This window comes from Zalophus californianus, chromosome 14, assembly GCF_009762305.2.
Source record: "Zalophus californianus isolate mZalCal1 chromosome 14, mZalCal1.pri.v2, whole genome shotgun sequence".
NCBI classification, from domain to species: Eukaryota; Metazoa; Chordata; class Mammalia; order Carnivora; family Otariidae; genus Zalophus; species Zalophus californianus.
The window spans coordinates 26,512,154-26,530,330 of record NC_045608.1 but is presented as its reverse complement, the minus strand read 5'-3'; the positions used below and the strand labels follow the sequence as shown (position 1 = coordinate 26,530,330).

At 51.8% G+C, this 18,177-nt stretch overlaps 1 protein-coding gene and 1 pseudogene across 1 annotated transcript; one reads left to right on the top strand and one right to left on the bottom strand.

Moving 5' to 3' along the window:
* Positions 1 to 2,144: 2,144 nt before the first annotated feature.
* Positions 2,145 to 3,685, bottom strand: LOC113913065 (annotated as a pseudogene).
* Positions 3,686 to 15,185: 11,500 nt separating this feature from the next.
* MIF (macrophage migration inhibitory factor) lies at positions 15,186 to 16,067 on the top strand. The gene is made up of 3 exons (XM_027577268.2): positions 15,186 to 15,441; positions 15,618 to 15,790; positions 15,879 to 16,067. Exons 1-3 carry the CDS (start codon positions 15,334 to 15,336, stop codon positions 15,943 to 15,945), a joined length of 348 nt encoding a protein of 115 aa, XP_027433069.1. The 5' UTR covers positions 15,186 to 15,333; the 3' UTR covers positions 15,946 to 16,067.
* Positions 16,068 to 18,177: the final 2,110 nt, after the last annotated feature.

Below are 18,177 nucleotides of genomic sequence, written 5' to 3'. Positions count from 1 at the left end.
CTCTGCCCCTCCCCAACCTCCACCCCTTACAAAAAAAAGTATACATTTGATGAATTTTGGCAGATGTATATGGCCATGAAACCACTGCCACAATCAAAGTAGAACATTCGCATCATCCCAAAAGGTCCCTCATGCCCCTCTGTAATCGGTAGGCCCCCCACCTGCTGCCCCAGGCACCCACTGACCTGCCATCTGCCACGATAGGTCACATTTGCTTTTTCTCTTAGAGTTTGATATAATTCTGTATTATATGTATGCATTTGTGTCTGGCTTTGCTCCAAATAAAGTTTTTGAGCTTCATGCATGTTGTCACATGTATTAGTATTATTCCTTTGTGTTGCTGAGCAGTATTCCACTGTATGGATGTATCATAACTTGTTTACCATTTACCTGTTGATGGACATTTTGGGCTGTTTCTGAATCTTGGCCATCATGAATAAAACTTCGATAAACATTCCTGCACAAGTTGTTGTATAGACAAATGTTTTCATTTCTTTTGGGTAAATGAATTGCTGAGTTTAATAGCAAATGTATGTTTAGGTGTGCCTAGCTGGCTCAGTCGGTAGAGTGTGTGAGTCTTGATCTCTGGGTCATGAGTTTAAGCCCCACGTTGGGACTAGAGATTACTTAAAAAATTCAAGCTTTAAAAAAAAAAAAATGAATGAATAAATGAATAAATAAATAAATAAAAGCTTTAAGGGCAACCCTCACTGGTCCCCTCCCTCTTTGGGAGCTTTGTACTCTATTGGTTAATAAACTTTACTATCGCTCAATAAACCTTGCTTTGCTGCCCACCAAAAAATGAATGAATTAAAGCTTTTAAAAATAGTGAATGTATGTTTAGCTATAGAAGGAAAACAAACAAAACTGTAGAAGAAACTTTTCCAAAATGATTATACTGTTTTATTTTTTTAAAAGATTTTATTTATTTATTTGAGAAAAAGAGAGAGAGAGCATGAGAAGGGGGAGGGTCACAGGGAGAAGCAGACTCCCTGCTGAGCAGGGAACCTGATCCCAGGACTCCAGGACCATGACTGGAGCTGAAGGCAGATGCCCAACCGACTGAGCCACCCAGGCGTCCCTGATTATACTCTTTTATTTATTTATTTATTTATTTATTATTATTTTTTAAAGATTTTATTTATTTGACAGAGAGAGACACATCGAGAGAGGGAACACAAGCAGGGGGAGTGGGAGAGGGAGAAGCAGGCTCCCCGCTGAGCAGGGAGCCCGATGTGGGGCTCGATCCCAGGACCCTGGGATCATGACCTGAGCCGAAGGCAGACGTTTAACGACTGAGCCACCCAGGCGCCCCTGATTATACTGTTTTAAATGCCCACTAGCAATGTATGAGAGTTGTGGATGCTGTAGATCTTCATCAGCACTTAGTATTGTCCATCTTTTTAATTTAGCCATGCAGCAGGCTCTACAATGGTGTCTCATTGTGATTTAACGGTGGCATTTCCCTGATGACTAATCATCATAATGCTCATCATAATAAAATTGAGTATCTTTTCATGTGCTCAACATGGCTATTCAGGTGTCTTTTGTGAAGAATCTGTTCAAATCTTTGGTCCACTATTTTTTTAAAGAAGTTAAAATTTGGGGCGCCTGGGTGGCTCAGTCAGTTAAGCATCTGACTCTTGGTTGCGGCTCAAGTTGTGATCTCGGAGTCATGGGATCGAGCCCCACGTGGGGCACCAGGCCCAGTTCGGAGTCTGCTTGAGATGCTCTCTCCCCCTCCACCCCTCAAATAAATAAATAAATGTTTTTTAAAAAAGAAGTTAAAATTTATCAAAACTTATGCACACAACTTAGCAGGCAGACCTACCTTTGGACTTCCAACTGGGAATGCCAAGTATGGCACTAAACGCTTTGGTTTTCTGACTCTTCATCTATCAAATGAGGCCTGCTAGGAGGATTGAGACTGCTGTATGTGTATACGAGCATTGACACAATGGGATTAACCAGGCAGGATCTCCTTCCTGGAAATGGTCATTCTGCAGGTCTGTCTGCGGAGGGCTTTCTGGAAGTCCTTGGGCAAATGTGTGTGTGTTCCTGGGTGAGAGCTGCCATGAGTGGCCTGTGTCCTGCCATGGCTCCCGTGGGGGCTTCCAGACCCTGTGCCCACAGACACCCCTGCTTTAAGGATCTTTGAGACACGCAGAGCACTGTAGCGGGGCAGGCGGTGGTCTGGTCAGGCTGGGGAGGGAGAGAGATGCCAGAGGGCCACACCTGACTTTGTCCTGCCAAGGAGACAAGTCGGGGCCATAAGCAGCCCTGCAGTGGGTTGACTATAACCCTAGAAGCGATTGTCTAAGCTAGGGCACTGGTGAGTGGAGGGGTGGTCTTGGTAACCCCAGTGGGGTAGCAGGTGTGACTAGGGCTGTCCTGCCCCCTTTCAGAAAAAGAACAGAAAAACAACTGATGGGGAGTCTCAGTGGCTCAGTCGGTTAAGCTTCTGCCTTCAGCTCAGGTCCTGATCCCAGGGTCCTGGGATTGAGCTCTGCATCGGGCTCCCTGCTCAGCGGGAAGCCTGCTTCTCCCTCTGCCTCTGCTGCTCCCGCTGTTTGTGTTCCCGCTCTTGCTATCTCTCTCTGTCAAATAAATAAAATCTTTAAAAAAAAAATGAATGAATAAATCTTCAAACAAACAAACAAACAAACTTATGCACATAAACACTTAAAGACCCATGGCACCATTTGCAGTTGAGAGAAGTGTAAGCAAACATAAAGGGGCCATACCAAATCGTAACTGCATAAAATAAACCGTAGTACATACTGTATCACTGTAATTTAAAAAACTAAAAACTAAATAAAAAGAACACAACTGGGGTGCTTGGGTGGCTCAGTCAGTTAAGCGTCTGCCTTTGGCTCAAGTCATGATCCTAAGGTCCTGTGATTGAGCCCCGCATCGGGCTCCCTGCTCGGTGGGGAGTCTGCTTCTCCCTCTTTTTCTGCTCCCCCTGCTTGTGCGCTCGCTCTCTCTTGACAAATAAGTAAGTAAATAAATAAATAAATAAAATCTTTTTAGAAAGAGATTAAAAAAAAGATTTTATTTTTAAGTAATCTCTACACCCAGCGTGGGGCTTGAACTCACAACCCCGAGATCAAGAGTTGCACACTCCACCGACTGAGCCAGCCAGGCGCCCCTCTTCTGGTAACTTTAATGCATATGGGCTGACCACAATGCCAGGATTTTTGAAGAAATGGCGGGTTGAGTTTCCATTTGACATTGTTCTTCATCCCCACCTGCAGGTGGCAGCTTCTCAGAAATTCCGTCAGCTCACCGGCCCTGCTCTGGATCTTAAGTTTCCTTCTTGTCTCGTCAGTGTCTCCTCCTCACCCGGTTTCTCGGTTGCAGGGGATGCCTATACAGCCAGACCTTGAGGCAGCAGTGGATTCTGGCCCAAAGATTTCTTCCCCGAGACCAGGTCACCCCAGACTCCAAGTCCTTCCAGCGACTGTGTGAGGAGGAGCTCCAGGCTGCCTTCAGGCCCGTGTTTGGTGTCCTCTACCAGCACAGCTTCTGGCCCTGGCCGGCCACCAGTGCTCCCCGATGCCAGCGCCCTGATTGACAGAGGCTGAAGTCACACTCCGGGTGGGGGGGGGGGGCCCTGCCAGTGGCTGTCACAACAGCCCCCGACTGCTCCTCCCAGCAGGGCTGTCCCCGAGGCTGCCACCATGTTCACAGAGCAGAGGGAGAGCCTGTCCACTATTTTTTTTTTTTAAGATTTTATTTTGGGGGGGCGCCTGGGTGTGACCCACTCCTGATCTCGGCTCAGGTCATGATCTCAGGGTCGTGGGATCGAGGCCTGCAACCAGCCAGGGAGTCTGCTTGGGATTCTCCCTCTCCCTCTCCCTCTCTGTCTGCCCCTCCCCACCCCTCTAAAGTAAATAAATTTTAAAAATGTTTTAAGAGATTTTATATTTCTCAGAGCAGTTTTCATTTCACAGCAAAATGGAGAGGAATATACAGAGACTTCCCATATACCTCCTACCCCCTCACATGCAGGGCCTCCTTTATTATCAACATCCCCCCACGAGAGTGGTCCATGTGTTACAATGCATGAACCTACATGGACGCATCACTAACACCCATAAGGCCAGGTTGTACATTCTCTGGGTTGGAAAATGTAGAGTGACATGCACTACCATTGTGGTATATACAGAGTATTTTCACTGCCCTAAAAATCCTCTCTGCTCTACCTAGTCATCCCTCCCTTCCCACTGATCCTTGGCAACCACTGAGTTTTTGCTGTCTTCATAATTTTACCTTTTGTAGAATGTTCTATAGTTGGAATCCAACAGTTTGTAGCCTTTTCAGATTGGCTTCTTCCACTTAGTAATATGCATTTAAGTTTCCTCCGTGTCTTTGCACAGCTTGCTAGCCCATTTCTTTTTAGCACTGAATAATATCCCATTGTCTGGATACACCACAGTTTATTTATCCACTCACCCAGTGAGGGACATCTTGGTGGCTTCCAAGTTTGGGCAATAATTAATAAATTTGCTATACACATCCATGTGCAAGTTTTTGTGTCAACATACGTTTTCAGTTCCTTTGGGTAAATACCAAGGAGCGTGATTGCTGGATCATATGTGGAGCATCTCTTCATATGCCTTTTTTAAAAGATTTTATTTATTTATTTGAGAGAGAGAGGGAGAGCACAAAGGGAGAGTGAGAGTGAGAAGCAGACTGCCCGCTGAGCAGGGAGCCCAATGCGGGGCTCGATCCCAGGACCCTGAGACCATGACCTGAGCCGAGGGCAGACACTTAATGACTGAGCCACCCAGGCGCCCCTCTTCATATGCTTGTTGTGTGTATATATCTGTTTACGTCTCTGGCTCATTTTTTAAATTAAGCTATTCATTTTCTTACTGTTGAGTTTTAAAAGTTCTGTGTATGGGGGCACCTGGGTGGCTCAGTTGTTAAGCGGCTGCCTTCGGCTCAGGTCATGATCCCAGGATCCTGGGATCGAGCCCCGCATCGGGCTCCCTGCTCCGTGGGAAGCCTGCTTCTCCCTCTCCCTCTGCCTGCTGCTCTGCCTACTTGTGCGCTTCTCTCTCTCTCTGTCAAATAAATAAATAAATCTTTAAAAATAAAATAAAATAAAATAAAAGTTCTGTGTATGTCCTGGGTAACAGCCCTTTATCAGATATGTCTTTTTTTTTTTTTTTAAAGATTTTATTTATTTATTTAGAGAGAGAGAGCAGGAGGCAGGGCAGAGGAAGAGGAAGAATCTCAAGCAAACTCTGCGTGGATCGCAGGGGGAGGAGGTGGATTTCACTACCCTGAGATCATGACCTGAGCCAAAATCCAGAGTCTGTTGCTCCACCGACTGAGCCACCCAGGCGACCCTATCAGATAGGTCTTTTGCAAATATTTTCTCCCAGCTTGTGGTTTGTTTTTTTTTTTTCATTCTCTTGACAGTGTCTTTCACAGAGCAGAAGTTTCTAGTTTTAAGGATGTCCAACTTCTTTCTTTCGTGGATCATGCCTTTGGTGTTGTATCTAAAAAGGCATCACCAAACCCATGGTCGGTCACCTAGATATTCTCCTAGTGTTCACCATTTTTATTGGGTTATCTTATTAATTTTGAGTTGAGGACATTCTTCATACATTTTAGATGTCCGTATTTTGTCAGATATATGTAATGCCAATATTTTCTTGCCGTCTGTAACTTGCCTTTTTTATGTTCCTAATAGTGTCTTTTTAAGAGCAGAAATTTTTATTTTGCTAAATCCAATATATCAATTTTATCTTGTATGTTAATGCTTCTTGTGCCCTAAGACATCTTTGTCTATCTCAACATTGCAAAGATTTTCTCCTAAATGTTTGATGGTTTTAACTTTTACATGTATTTTTTTAAAGATTTTATTTATTTATTTGACAGAGACACAGCAAGAGAGGGAACACAAGCAGGGGGAGTGGGAGAGGGAGAAGCAGGCTTCCCGCTGAGCAGGGAGCCCGATGCGGGGCTCGATCATCATGACCTGAGCCGAAGGCAGACGCTTAACCCTCTGAGCTACTCAGGCGCACCCACATGTATGTTGAGGATCAATCTTGAATTAATTTTTGTGTATGGTATGAGATAATTTTGTGATAGTGACCTCAGCCATCTTCCCAGGCCTGGGACAGGTCACACTTGGGCAACCAACACCAGCTGCATGGGGGCTTGGGAACACCAGTAAGTCTTTCTGTTCTCAAATGATTTTTTAAGTCCTGTGGCTTGTAATCTCCTAGTTTGGGTTAAGGCTGTCATTAGCCTTCCCATCTGAGTGTGACTTGCCTAGTGAGGCTCCACAGGGCAGGGACGGTGGTGGTGGTGGTAGGAGGCGGGGTGATGGTGATGGAGAGATTGGGTGCAAGCCTCAGAGCCTTGTTTTCTCAAGACAGGGAGAGGCTGGGCCTAGGTCCCTGGGGAAATGGTGATGACACTGTGAGAGAGGAGAAACTCTGCCCCACTGACTCTCTTTTGGGTGCCCTCCTGGGCTGACATCCTGATCTCGAGCTGGTTAGGAAGAAGCACCGGACAAAGCAGACCCTCTGCAGGCGTGGAGCAAGGGAACGAGGGGTATAAGCAGGGTTCTAGCAAGGATGCATCTGGCCTGGACTCTCCTCTGCCTCCCCAGGGAGCTCCTGGGTGACCCATGGGCCTGGGCCCTGCTCCCTGGGAGTGGTACTCCAGCTTGCCTCCCTGCCCCTGCTCCCTGAAAGCCCAGGCTATCTCCTCCCTGACTGCAGAGGCACCAAGGCCTGCCTGGTGGGTGAATCCCTGACTTGGGCCCCCAGACCACTCTTGATGGAATGGTCCTTCCAGCTGGCCCCTTCAAATCCCTGTGTACTGGTGTCCGTCAGTCCCCACATCCCCCTGAAATGCTCTCCTCCACAGCCAAAGGTCCCCCAGCTCTGACTCACCTGCCCGGACCCCAGATACAGTGTGGCTTCTCCCCTCCTCCAGAGCACCAGGTTGGCTCCCTCTCCCGGCCCACACCCCTCCCTTCCTCGCTTGGTAGTTACCTGGATTTTGAACCTCAGCTTCCCAGGGAGAGGCTGGGCCAGCAAACCTGGCTACTGGGCCCCATGCACTGCTCACAAGGGTCAGGACCGCACGGCTTCCAAAGGGTTGCGTCTGATTCTGTGTTTGCCCTCACCCACACCTCTCCCAACCCTGACAATCGGTTCCCTCTTGATGGGACACAGGTGGTCCTCTCCATGCCTCAGCTGAATCATTCATTGATTTCATTGATTCCTTCAGTGTATCCATCTTCTCTTAGGACCCGCTACATCCCAAGGTGTCCACCACTGTCCCTGTCCTTGGGCTGCACCAGGGTTGGGAGGAGCCGTGACCCTCCCCTAGAAAAAAGTCAGTCACACATGGGGCACCTGGGTGGCTCAGATGGTTAAGCATCTGCCTTCGACTCAGGTCATGATCCCTGGGGTCCTGGGGTCAAGCCCCACATCGGGCTCCCTGCTCCTTGGGGAGCCTGCTTCTTCCTCTGCCTCTCTCTCTGTGTCTCTCATGAATAAATAAACAAAATCTTTTTTTTTTTTAAGATTTTATTTATTTGACAGAGAGAGACACAGAGAGAGAGGGAACACAAGCAGGGGGAGTGGGAGAGGGAGAGGCCGGCTTCCCGCGGAGCAGGGAGCCCGATGTGGGGGATCGATCCCAGGATCCTGAGACCATGACCTGAGCCGAAGGCAGACGCTTAACGACTGAGCCACCCAAGAGCCCCAATAAACAAAATCTTTTTAAAGGGGCGCCTGGGTGGCTCAGATGGTTAAGCATCTGCCTTCGGCTCAGGTCATGATCCCAGGGTCCTGGGATCGAGCCCTGCATCAGACTCCCTGCTCAGGGGAGAGCCTGCTTCTCCCTCTACCTCTCTCTTTCTCTCTCTGTCTTTCATGAATAAATAAATAAAATCTTTAAAAAAATCTTTTAAAAAAATTTATTTATTTTAGAGAGAGAGCACAGGCAGGAGGAGGAGCAGAGCTGAGCAGGGAGCCCAACGCGGGGGATCGATCCCAGGACCGTGGGACCTGAACTGAAGGCAGACGCTCAACTGACTGAGCTGCCCAGGCGCCCCAGAAATAAGTACCGTTAATTTCCTTGTTTTACACAGGAGAAGGGAGGCACACGATGGCCGTGGCTTGTCTAAGGCCCAAGGTCACACCACTAGGTGGCGGGCCAGGACTGCATCTGGGTGGTCTTGACAGGCTTGGGGCGGGGACCACCCCGCTTCCGCTGCCTTGGCTGTTTCGCTCCCTGATCCCATCCTGTGGAGGAGGGCCAAAAGCCACCTGAGGGGGCCAGGGTGACACTGTGGATTAGTGGTGGAACCGAGGCTTCAGCCAGTGCTAAGGGTGGGGCCAGGACTGGTGGCAGGGCGTGGAGGCCAAGGAGGCCACGTGGCCACTGTTCAGGCTCTGCAGCATGGCCCTTCCCCACAGAGCCTGCAGGAGGTCAGAGTCATGTGCCAAGGGTTCCGTGGCTCCATTCTGTAGGCAGCAGGAAAGGAAGGTGAGAGACACCCAAAGTAGGACAAGGACACTGAAGGGGATCCCAGGTCCCACAACCAAGGCTCTGGGAGTGGAGCAAAATTCCGGGGGCAGGTGCCAACTTTGCAGACACACACACACACACACACACACACACACACACACACACACACTCACCCCCCCACCCCCGACACACACACAGTTTTCTCTGGAGGCTGACCATGAAAATGTATCCACAGAGACCCAGGGTGATGAGGCCTAGAGAGGGGTGGGTTTCCAGCTGGAGGTGTCAAGAAGGCTTCCTGGGGGCCATGGCTGCTGGCTGGATGGAGATAGGAAAGCCCGGGACCGAGCAGAGGTGCAGGAGGGGAAGCCCAGCATCCGTGGGGGAGAAGAGCTCTGAGATAAGGTGAGGGGCCCTGAAGGCCAGATAGAGAATTTATCCTGTAATCATAGGGTGCCAGACCCTCCAGTGGTCTCTTCCCACGACACTCCAATGACCAGTGGCCCCACACTCTCTGAGGTGCCCACCCCATCAAGGCACAGACTTATGCCCTTTCTGGGAGATGAGGATTTCCGAGGAGCCCAGGACACCACCTTTGTCGTCTGCTGTGAGCTCTTGAGGATGTGGGTCTGAGTCGGGCTGCACCATCGTCACCTCCAGTGTGGCAGTGTGGGCAGGCTAGTGCCCTGGGGGCTCCTGAAAAGCCTGGCCTCAGCTTTGAGGGGATCCCCTGAGGGTAGGAGCGGGTGGGGCAGGACTTGGGACACCATGGAAGGAAAGCACAGTCAAGCTCTCTGTGCAGGCCCGCCACTGGGGTTCAGACCTATTAGTTCATTTCCTGCTCCAGGACACTTGGTTACAATACAGTAAGTACAGGTAGCATTTACTGAGCCCCCACTGTAAGTAAGTCAGGGACTTTGCACTTGTCCTTTCAGCTCCATTAACCTTCACACAAGTCTATGGGAAAGGAATTACCACCCGAACCCCCCACCCCCGCCCCATTCTGAAACTGAGGCTCAGAGCGTTTAAGTGACTGCACCCAGATCACCTGCTCTGAACCATGTCTCAGGGTCCTGTGGGGGTTAGGTGGCTGTGACTGCGGGCTCCCCCACCATGCCTAGGCACCCCCCCCCTTTGCAATGTGGCGGTCTCCTGGCAGACAGCCCTCTTTGCAATGCTGTACCTTTAGGTACACCATCACCAGTGGGGGTGATGACACCCCAGGTCTTTTACCACTATGACTAGAAGGGGCGACAATTGTCTTTGCTTGTCTGTGCTGCCAAGTTACCACATTCAATGAACAAGGGCACGGGGACGGTCGAGGGCTCAGGGCCGGCTGGGTTCTTGCTGTAGAGGTGATGAGCCTTGCGTGACCGAGGGAGGGATGCAGAGGGAACCGAAGCTGGTGGGAGCCAGTGGAAGAGCGGACTGCCCATGGACAGGGGCTGCCACGTGGGGTGGGGGAGGCAGCAAGGGGAAGAGCAGGTGGCCCCCCAGTGGGGTACCAGCAGCCCTCTCTCCTCCCGAGACCCTCCTTCCAGCTCCATGACTCAGATCCTGTCCCTGAGATGCTCTCTGCTTTCAGGGTCTGCTGGGTGCTCATGTGGGCCATATTCCCCCTTGTCCAGCTGGCCTTTCCCTTCTTTGGGAGGTTTTCTTCCCTCCCACTTCTGTGCCCAGCAGCCCTTACCCACTGGACAGTTCTAGGTAATTTTCCTGCAAGCTTCTTTGCTGCAAGTATTTTGCCACATAATTGGCTGTGAGACAGTTTTGCCATAAAAGATTAAAAAAAATAAATAACTGGTTGAGTTCTTTGGTTTCATCAACTGGTGGGCAGTTTGGTTTCAATGCTCCATTGACACAGTCCTCCCGTTTGTATATTACATAAATCTTAGCCCTCATGATGGTCTATACGGTGGGGCAGAGTATTGAACCAACATTTCCCATAGAACTATGGAACGTCTATCAACGGACGTGTGACAATCCGCCAAAACCAAATTAACAGTGTAGAAGCTTTCACAATGTAAAACAAAACCAAACAAAACCAACTAAAACTAAGCTAAGACTAAAAATAAATAAATAAAAATAGAACTACCTTACGATCCAGTAATCACACTACTGGGTATTTACCCCCAAAATACAAAAACATTAATTCAAAGGGACACATGCACCCCTATGCTTATAGCAACATTATCTACAATAGCCAAATTGTGAAAGCAGCCCAAGTGTCCTTCGACTGACGAACGGATAAAGAAGATGTGGTATATATATACAACGGACTATTACTCGCCATCAAAAAGAATGAAATCTTAAAAAAAAAAAAGAATGAAATCTTGCCATTTGCAAGGATGTGGATAAAACTTAGAGGGTACTATGCTAGAGGGTACTTGGTAAGTCAGTCAGACAACTACCATAAGGGATTTCACTCATCTGTGGAATTTAAGAAACAAATGAACAAATGGGGAAAAAAAGAGAGAGAAACCAAGAAACAGACTCCTAACCATAGAGAACAAACTGATGGTTACCAGAAGGGGAGGTGGGTGGGGGATGGGTGAAATAGGTGATGGGGATTAAGAAGCGCACTTGGATGAGCAATGGGTGTTGTATGGAAGTGTTGAATCGCTCTATTGATTCTAAAGAGAGAGATATCTGTTTCCAAACACTAGGATGCATATTTTTTAAAAAGATTTTATTTGAGAGAGAGAATGAGAGAGAGAGAGCACAAGAGGGGGGTAGGCCCAAAGGGAGAAGCAGACTCCCCGCTCAGCGGGGAGCCGACTCGGGACTTGATCCCGGGACTCCAGGATCATGACCGGAGCTGAAGGCAGTCGCTTAACCAACTGAGCCACCCAGGCGCCCGACAGACAGCTCTCTTAATGAAGGAAGAAAGTTTAGCAAAAAAAGAGGAAAAAATGTGGGCGCCTGGGTGGCTCAGTTGGTTAAGTGACTGCCTTTGGCTCAGGTCATGATTCTGGAGTCCCGGGATCGAGTCCCGGGATCAAGTCCCACATCGGGTTCCCTGGAGTCTGCTTCTCCCTCGGACCCTACCCCCTCTCATGCTCTCTCTATCTCATTCTCTCTCTCAAATAAATAAATAAAATCTTTAAAAAAAAGTGATACAAGATGAATAAAAATAAGACCAAAAAAATGCGAAATACTAGATTTTGAAAACAAGTACATGTAGGTACAATCCGCAAAACAAAACCAGTTATTTGCACAGAATCTCCACCCATTTTATTTTTTTATTTTAAAGATTTTATTTATTTGACAGAGAGAGACACAGCGAGAAGGGGAACACAAGCAGGGGGGAGTGGGGGAGGGAGAAGCAGGCTTCCCGCTGAGAAGGGAGCCCGATGCGGGGCTCGATCCCAGGATCCTGGGATCATGACCTGAGCCGAAAGCAGACGCTTAACGACTGAACCACCCAGGTGCCCCCCCCGCCGCACGCGTTTTAAATGTATTCAAATATTTTGTATTTCTTAGTAAAGTCTTGGTAATTTTGTTTTCCATGTTTCATTAGGTCCTTTTTGCTGAATGTCCCTCTTTTACGTTTCTTGATTTTATCTTTTATGGCAACACTGCCTTCTGGCCAGTTATGTGGCAGAGATGTTTGCCATGAAAATGCCTGTGGCGAGGATGCTTGCAGTAAGAATGCCTGCCGTGCCACTGAACGTGGCCACTGAGGAAGCCCTCGGCAGCAGCCAGGACCTGCAGTGGGGCTGTGGATGACACAAACCCTGACCAGCAGTGCTTTGAGCAGAGAGGGGCTCCTTTTTCTATTGTGACTGAAAGGCAGCTGAAGGGGCTGGGCAGAGCTGTCAGAGCCCCAGGCTCCGCTGGGCTGCCACTTCCTGCTCCTTCGCCTGGGGTTTTTCCAGCTCAGTGTTGCCTGGCATTTGCTGCACACCTGAGGGTCATGTCCAAGTTCTGGGGTGGGGGCAGGAGGAAAGAGGCGCAACCCTGCCTCCATCAGCAAAGCGGCTGCTTCTCCATAAACCCCACACGTTGCATGAGCTTCATGTGGCTATGCCTGGTTGCCAGGGGCAGCGAATATTCTTACCAGACAGTCACTGTCAGCGAGGATGAATTCAGAGAGGATCCCAGGCAGGTCAGCCTGCCGACACCACCCTGTGCACACGTCCTGCTGTTCAGCACATAATTATCGAGCCCCTATCAGGGCCAAGTGTATTACCTTTCTATTGCTCCTGGAACAAATGACCACAAACTTAGCAGCTTAAAACAACACAGATTTATTATCTCACAGTTTGAGTCAGAAGTCCATCATCAAGTGACCGGGTCTTCTGCTTAAGGTCTTGTATGGCTGGAGTCAAGATGTCTCTAAGTCAACTAGGGAAGAACCCACTTCCAAGTTCATTCAGGTCGTTAGCAGAATTCAGTTCCTTGTGGTCGTACCACTGAGGCTCCTGGCCCCCTTATCTTCCGAGCCAGTAATGGCACACTGAGTCCTTCTCCTGCTTCGAGTCGACTTCCCCTTCTGCCACATCTCACCAAGTCCAGCTGGAGAAAATTCTCTGCTTTTAAGGCTCATGTGATTACATTGGGCCCACCCGGATAATCCATGATGATCCCCCTATCTTAAGGTCTATAACTCTAATTACATCTGTGTAGTGCCTTTTGCCACGTAACATAACATATTCACAGGTTCCAGGGATTAGAGCGTGGACATCTTTGGAGGCCCTCTGCCTGCCACTGAGGCAACGAGTCAGGAGGTGGACATACAGCAATGGCCGAAAAGAGACAGTCCCCTCTCTTATGGAGCTTACCACCCAGCAAGGAAACACTAACTCACAAATAGAAATGTGGTGATGGCCTCGAAGGACAGGAGAGGTGCTGGGCACATTACAGGACCACATTACAGCCTGAAGCTCTGGGGCTTTCCCAAGGAACTGAGGCAAGTGAGGGAAAGTGAATGCAAACCGCATTTCAGGACCAATGCGAGAGCCAAGAGCCAGGAGCATGGTACTGAAGGACAGTGCACAAGACTCAGGGAACAAGGGAGGGTGCTGCTAGATGTGGGGCGGGGAACTGCTTACCCAGGGCATCGTGACAGTATCACCTCCCATAACAGTGGGGACTCTCATCAGTATTTAGGCCACTTGGTCCTCACAACACTCCTCTGTAAAGTTAGACGCTACCATCCTCAAATTACAGGTGGGGAAACTGAGTCTCAGACAGGTTAGTGAGGTGTCCAAGCTAGTAAGGGGGGGGACGGGGAATGAGATCACCTCCCCAGATGCCCTTCTAGAAAGATAGCACTGACTGCTACTGGGGAGGGTCAGAGTAAATGATAAATAGCTCGGAGGCTGTCCGGATCAGAGAAGACTGCCCCAGGCTACAGAAACAACCTGAAATTTGCAGTGGCTCACCTACAGGGGCATCGCCCGTGTTTGCTGGTCTGGATCCATCTCCACACATTCCACCATCTCAGAGAACCAGGTGCTGGCTCTTGAATCTTCTGCCTGGAGTCACGCTTGTCCCTGCTGTTCACATTTCATTGGGCCAGGCAAGTCATATGGCCAGATCTGCTGCCGGGGGTGGGGGGTGGGAGGCAGAGAAATAGACTCTTCCCCCAGGAAGAGCAGTCTACCATGGTGTTATCAGTGTCCACGCTAGGCCAAAGGTGAAGCCAGCTAACTTAAACTAAGATGGTGGTGGTGAGAGGGGCTGGGATCGGGGTGGGGGGGGCAGAGAAGGGAGGTTAAGGGCAACAGTGGAGGGAAGCACATTTCACTGGCAGGCCAACAGGTGTGGGAGGAAAAGTCTCACACTTGGATTTGCACACAGGGAACAGGAAGTGCCAAATTGGCTACTGAACCTGGAGGAGGGCCCCGGGCTGGAGACATGGCATGGAGTGCATCAGACCATCAATGGTAAGGGAGCACTGGGTGTAAAGTGTGAGAGTGAGGAGGGAGGTAGCCTGGGGCCCAGCCGGAGGAAGCAACACTTGCAGGTTATTTGCACAACCGGGCCATGGGACCTACTTGATTGGATGCTGGCTGGTCCCACAGGCACGAGTGGCCTTGCTATTATCACATGGCCATAGTCAAGGCCAGTGTGTGCTGTGCCCCCTTAACCAGATAGCACCTGCCAGATGCCAAGGAGAGCTCTGTGCCCCCTCCAGAACCCGAGAGAGATCTGCTCCCCAACACAGCACCCTGACCAGCGGGGCTCCTCAGAGGGGGAGTGGGTGGCCGCTTAGCCACAGGCCCTTCTGCCCAGTGATGGCAAGGCCTGCAGGCATGGCCAGGGCCCCAGTCCAGCCACTGCTCTCTCCTCTTCCTGCCGGGTCATGGCTATCTTCATTCATCCATTCGTTCATTCAGCCAATATTTACTCTGTGTCCCTTGTATGCTTGGCACCCACTAGATGCCCCCGAGCAGACGTGAGAAACATGAGTGACTAAATGGCAGGACTCACAAAGAAACGAAAGATAGGCAGATTTCTGGCCGCCGCGGGGAAAACGGCTTTCAGAGGGTGCGTGGGGCCGGGACACAACGCCCGAAGTCCCTCCAAGGGGCGGGGCGGGGGGGGGGGCAGTCGTCCGCTGGTGATTACGTCACCAGTCGGAAGGCGGCTGCGGCCGCACAGGGGCGGGGCCTCTGCCTGCGGTGGCGTCACCAGTCGGAAGACACCCGCAGTCGCACGGAGGCGTAGCCTCGCCGGCGGTGGCGTCGCAGGAGGCGGGGCCGCGGCCGCCCTAGGGGGCGGTACCGCGCGGCGGTCACGTAGCTCAGGTTCCCGGGCTGCTGCCGGGCACGCGTCGGTTAGTTCCTGTGCGCCAGTCCCCGCCGCTTCTCCGCCAGCATGCCGATGTTCGTGGTGAACACCAACGTCCCCCGCGCCTCCGTGCCGGACGGGCTCCTTTCCGAGCTCACTCAGCAGCTGGCGCAGGCCACCGGCAAGCCGGCTCAGGTTTGCCGGGAGCGAACAGGGCGAGGGGGTGCCGGCCGGACGAGGTGGTCCCGGGCTGCGGGGCGGGGGAGGCGACTCCGGGTTGAGGCTGTGGACGGGGAAGGGATGGGGTGGGGGGTTGCCCGGAGCCCGGCGAGGTCTCTTGGGCCGCCTGACGGCACCCCGTCTCCCCACAGTACATCGCGGTGCACGTGGTCTCAGACCAGCTCATGGCCTTCGGCGGCTCAAATGAGCCGTGCGCGCTCTGCAGTCTGCACAGCATCGGCAAGATCGGAGGCGCGCAGAACCGCTCCTACAGCAAGCTGCTGTGCGGCCTGCTGGCCGAGCGCCTGCGCGTCAGCCCGGATAGGTGAGTGGGGCGGCGGGGGTCACCGAGAGGCGGGGGGGGGGGGGAGGGGGGCCCGCAACCCCCTGAGCCTGGCTTCCACGTCCCGCAGGATTTACATCAACTACTACGACATGAACGCGGCCAACGTGGGCTGGAACGGCTCCACCTTCGCGTGAAGACCACGCCTGCCCGACCCGCCTGCACCAGGCCCTGCCACCCCGCAATAGTATGCCCACTTCCCCCCCCGCCCCAGCGACCTCCACCCCCAAGTCGAGATAAATAAACGGTTTGGAGGCTGCATCTGCCTCGGGCTTCCTTGGCTTTCGGAGGAGTGGGTGCAGGGCTGGGACAGTGACCTGGGAACCGAGGCCGGGAGGGTTGCCCCCTTGGAATCTACTGTTACGGTCCTTTCTCCTAGTTTTGCCCCGTCAGAGGCCCCAGCCTTGATTGGCATCCTGCCCGGGGCCACAGACCCAGAAATCAGACTAAAATCGGAGCCTCCCATTCAACTTGCAGCTTTGCCCTCCCAGGGCAGGCTCCTGATTCTGCCCTTGCCCGGAACCCAGAGTTGAATCCATTCCCGCCCACAGGGGCAAGGCAACCACGTGGGCTCCGGCTGGCTGGCTGGGGAAGAAGAGTGGGAGGTAGAGGTGGGGATCAAAATCTGATTGGCCTGAGTGGTTGGAGAGTCCCTTGGTCTGGACCTTTCTCCCAGCGCCACCATACTCCATCTTCCAGATGGGCACAGGGTACCTGAGAGAGAAAGCCTTCCCCGCTGTGCCACAGGGTCAAACCCTGCTAGGCTGATGCCCTAGTTTCTTGACCTAGAAAGTCCCGTTGTTTTGGAACTTTGGGACAGTTTTCCAGTGGGGATGGGGAGGTGCACAGGAGACAGAGTCGGTGGTTATACTGCCCTGTCTGCCCCAGAATCTGGGCTCTGGTCTCCTCAGGCACCCAGGTCACCACCACAGCTGGAGGTGGTGGTGGAGCTGGAGACAACACGTGACCTATAGTTTTGGTGCCATTCATGTTTACCGAACAATGGCTCTGGAAAGCCTTCAGGTGTTAGTCAACCCTGCAGTGGAAGGTCCTGGCCACGGGGGCACTGTCAACAACAAAATCAGTATCAAGGCACAATGTTCCTGGAGTCTAACTGGTCCAAGGGCCCTCCAGCCAAGGGCAGGGGCTCCCCTGTGGGGGTGGGTGACAGGGCAGTGGGCAATTCTGCGCCCACACTTGGGCTGTAGGGGCCTCAGCTTCCTTGCTGCTTCCCAGAGCAGGTGCCCTTGCACTAGAACGCCTTGGTAGCCTACAGCGTGAGAGGCTCCATGTGCCCTGGCAGCAGCTCCTTCCAAGTGAGCCCCAGCCACTAGCCCTGGGAATTCATGTGCCTGAAGCTGGCCCAGGTCAGCCAGGGAGGACCAGCTCAACCCTTCCTGCACTGCCTGGCCTGTGGGAGAAGTCAAGTTCATTTCACCTGCTTGCACAGGGAGGGGGCTCCTCTGCCTACATGAAACCCCATTCCTGGGGTCTCAGGAGAGGTGGGGGCCTCACTTCTGGACTCCTGCTGGCTCTGCGCCTTTGGAACCCCTTGCTCTTTCTTGCTCAGCCTCTAGTAGGCCAGCTTATCTTAGATGGAAGATGGTTTTTAATTTTTTTTTTTAAGATTTTAATTTATTTATTTGACAGAGACAGCGAGAGCAGGAACACAAGCAGGGGGAGTGAGAGAGGGAGAAGCAGGCTTCCCGCTGAGCAGGGAGCCCGATGTGGGACTCGATCCCAGGACCCTGGGATCATGACCTGAGCCGAAGGCAGACGCTTAACGACTGAGCCACCCAGGCGCCCGAAGATGGTTTTTTAAAAACACTGAATTTAAGTGAATTTGCTTTCGAAAGTTGAGGGGCTCTGGGGGAAAGGGTTGCTGCTGGGCCAAGCCTTTGGAGGCTGTTACTGCCCTTCTGACTTTGGGACTGAGGAACAGGCCTGCCTTTTGAGCCACAGGTGGTGACAAGGGCCGCCTTGTGTGTGTAGAGAGGCCTGGGGCCTGCGGTGGCCACGGGCTCCTTCCTTGAGATGGCTATCAGCGGTCCAGCCCCTGCAGCACTCACCATCCCTGCATGAGTCACCTCTGCGGCATCACCATGAACATCACTGTGCCCATCCCAGGCTTGAAGCCAAAGACACACTTGTCCTCTAATTACGGCAACCTCAGAACAACCCAGGCCCCAGGGCTATGGAGCCCAGTCAGCCGGCACTTCACACGGGGATCTACTCCCTCCTTCCCTCCTCTCCCATCAGGGAATTTTTGGCAGTTTGTCCTCTTGAGCTAGCCCATCCTCACTTACCAGCTTGCTAGTTGAGATGCTTAAGGACTGCTCTGCTTCTCAGTCTAGGTCTGGGGGGTGGGG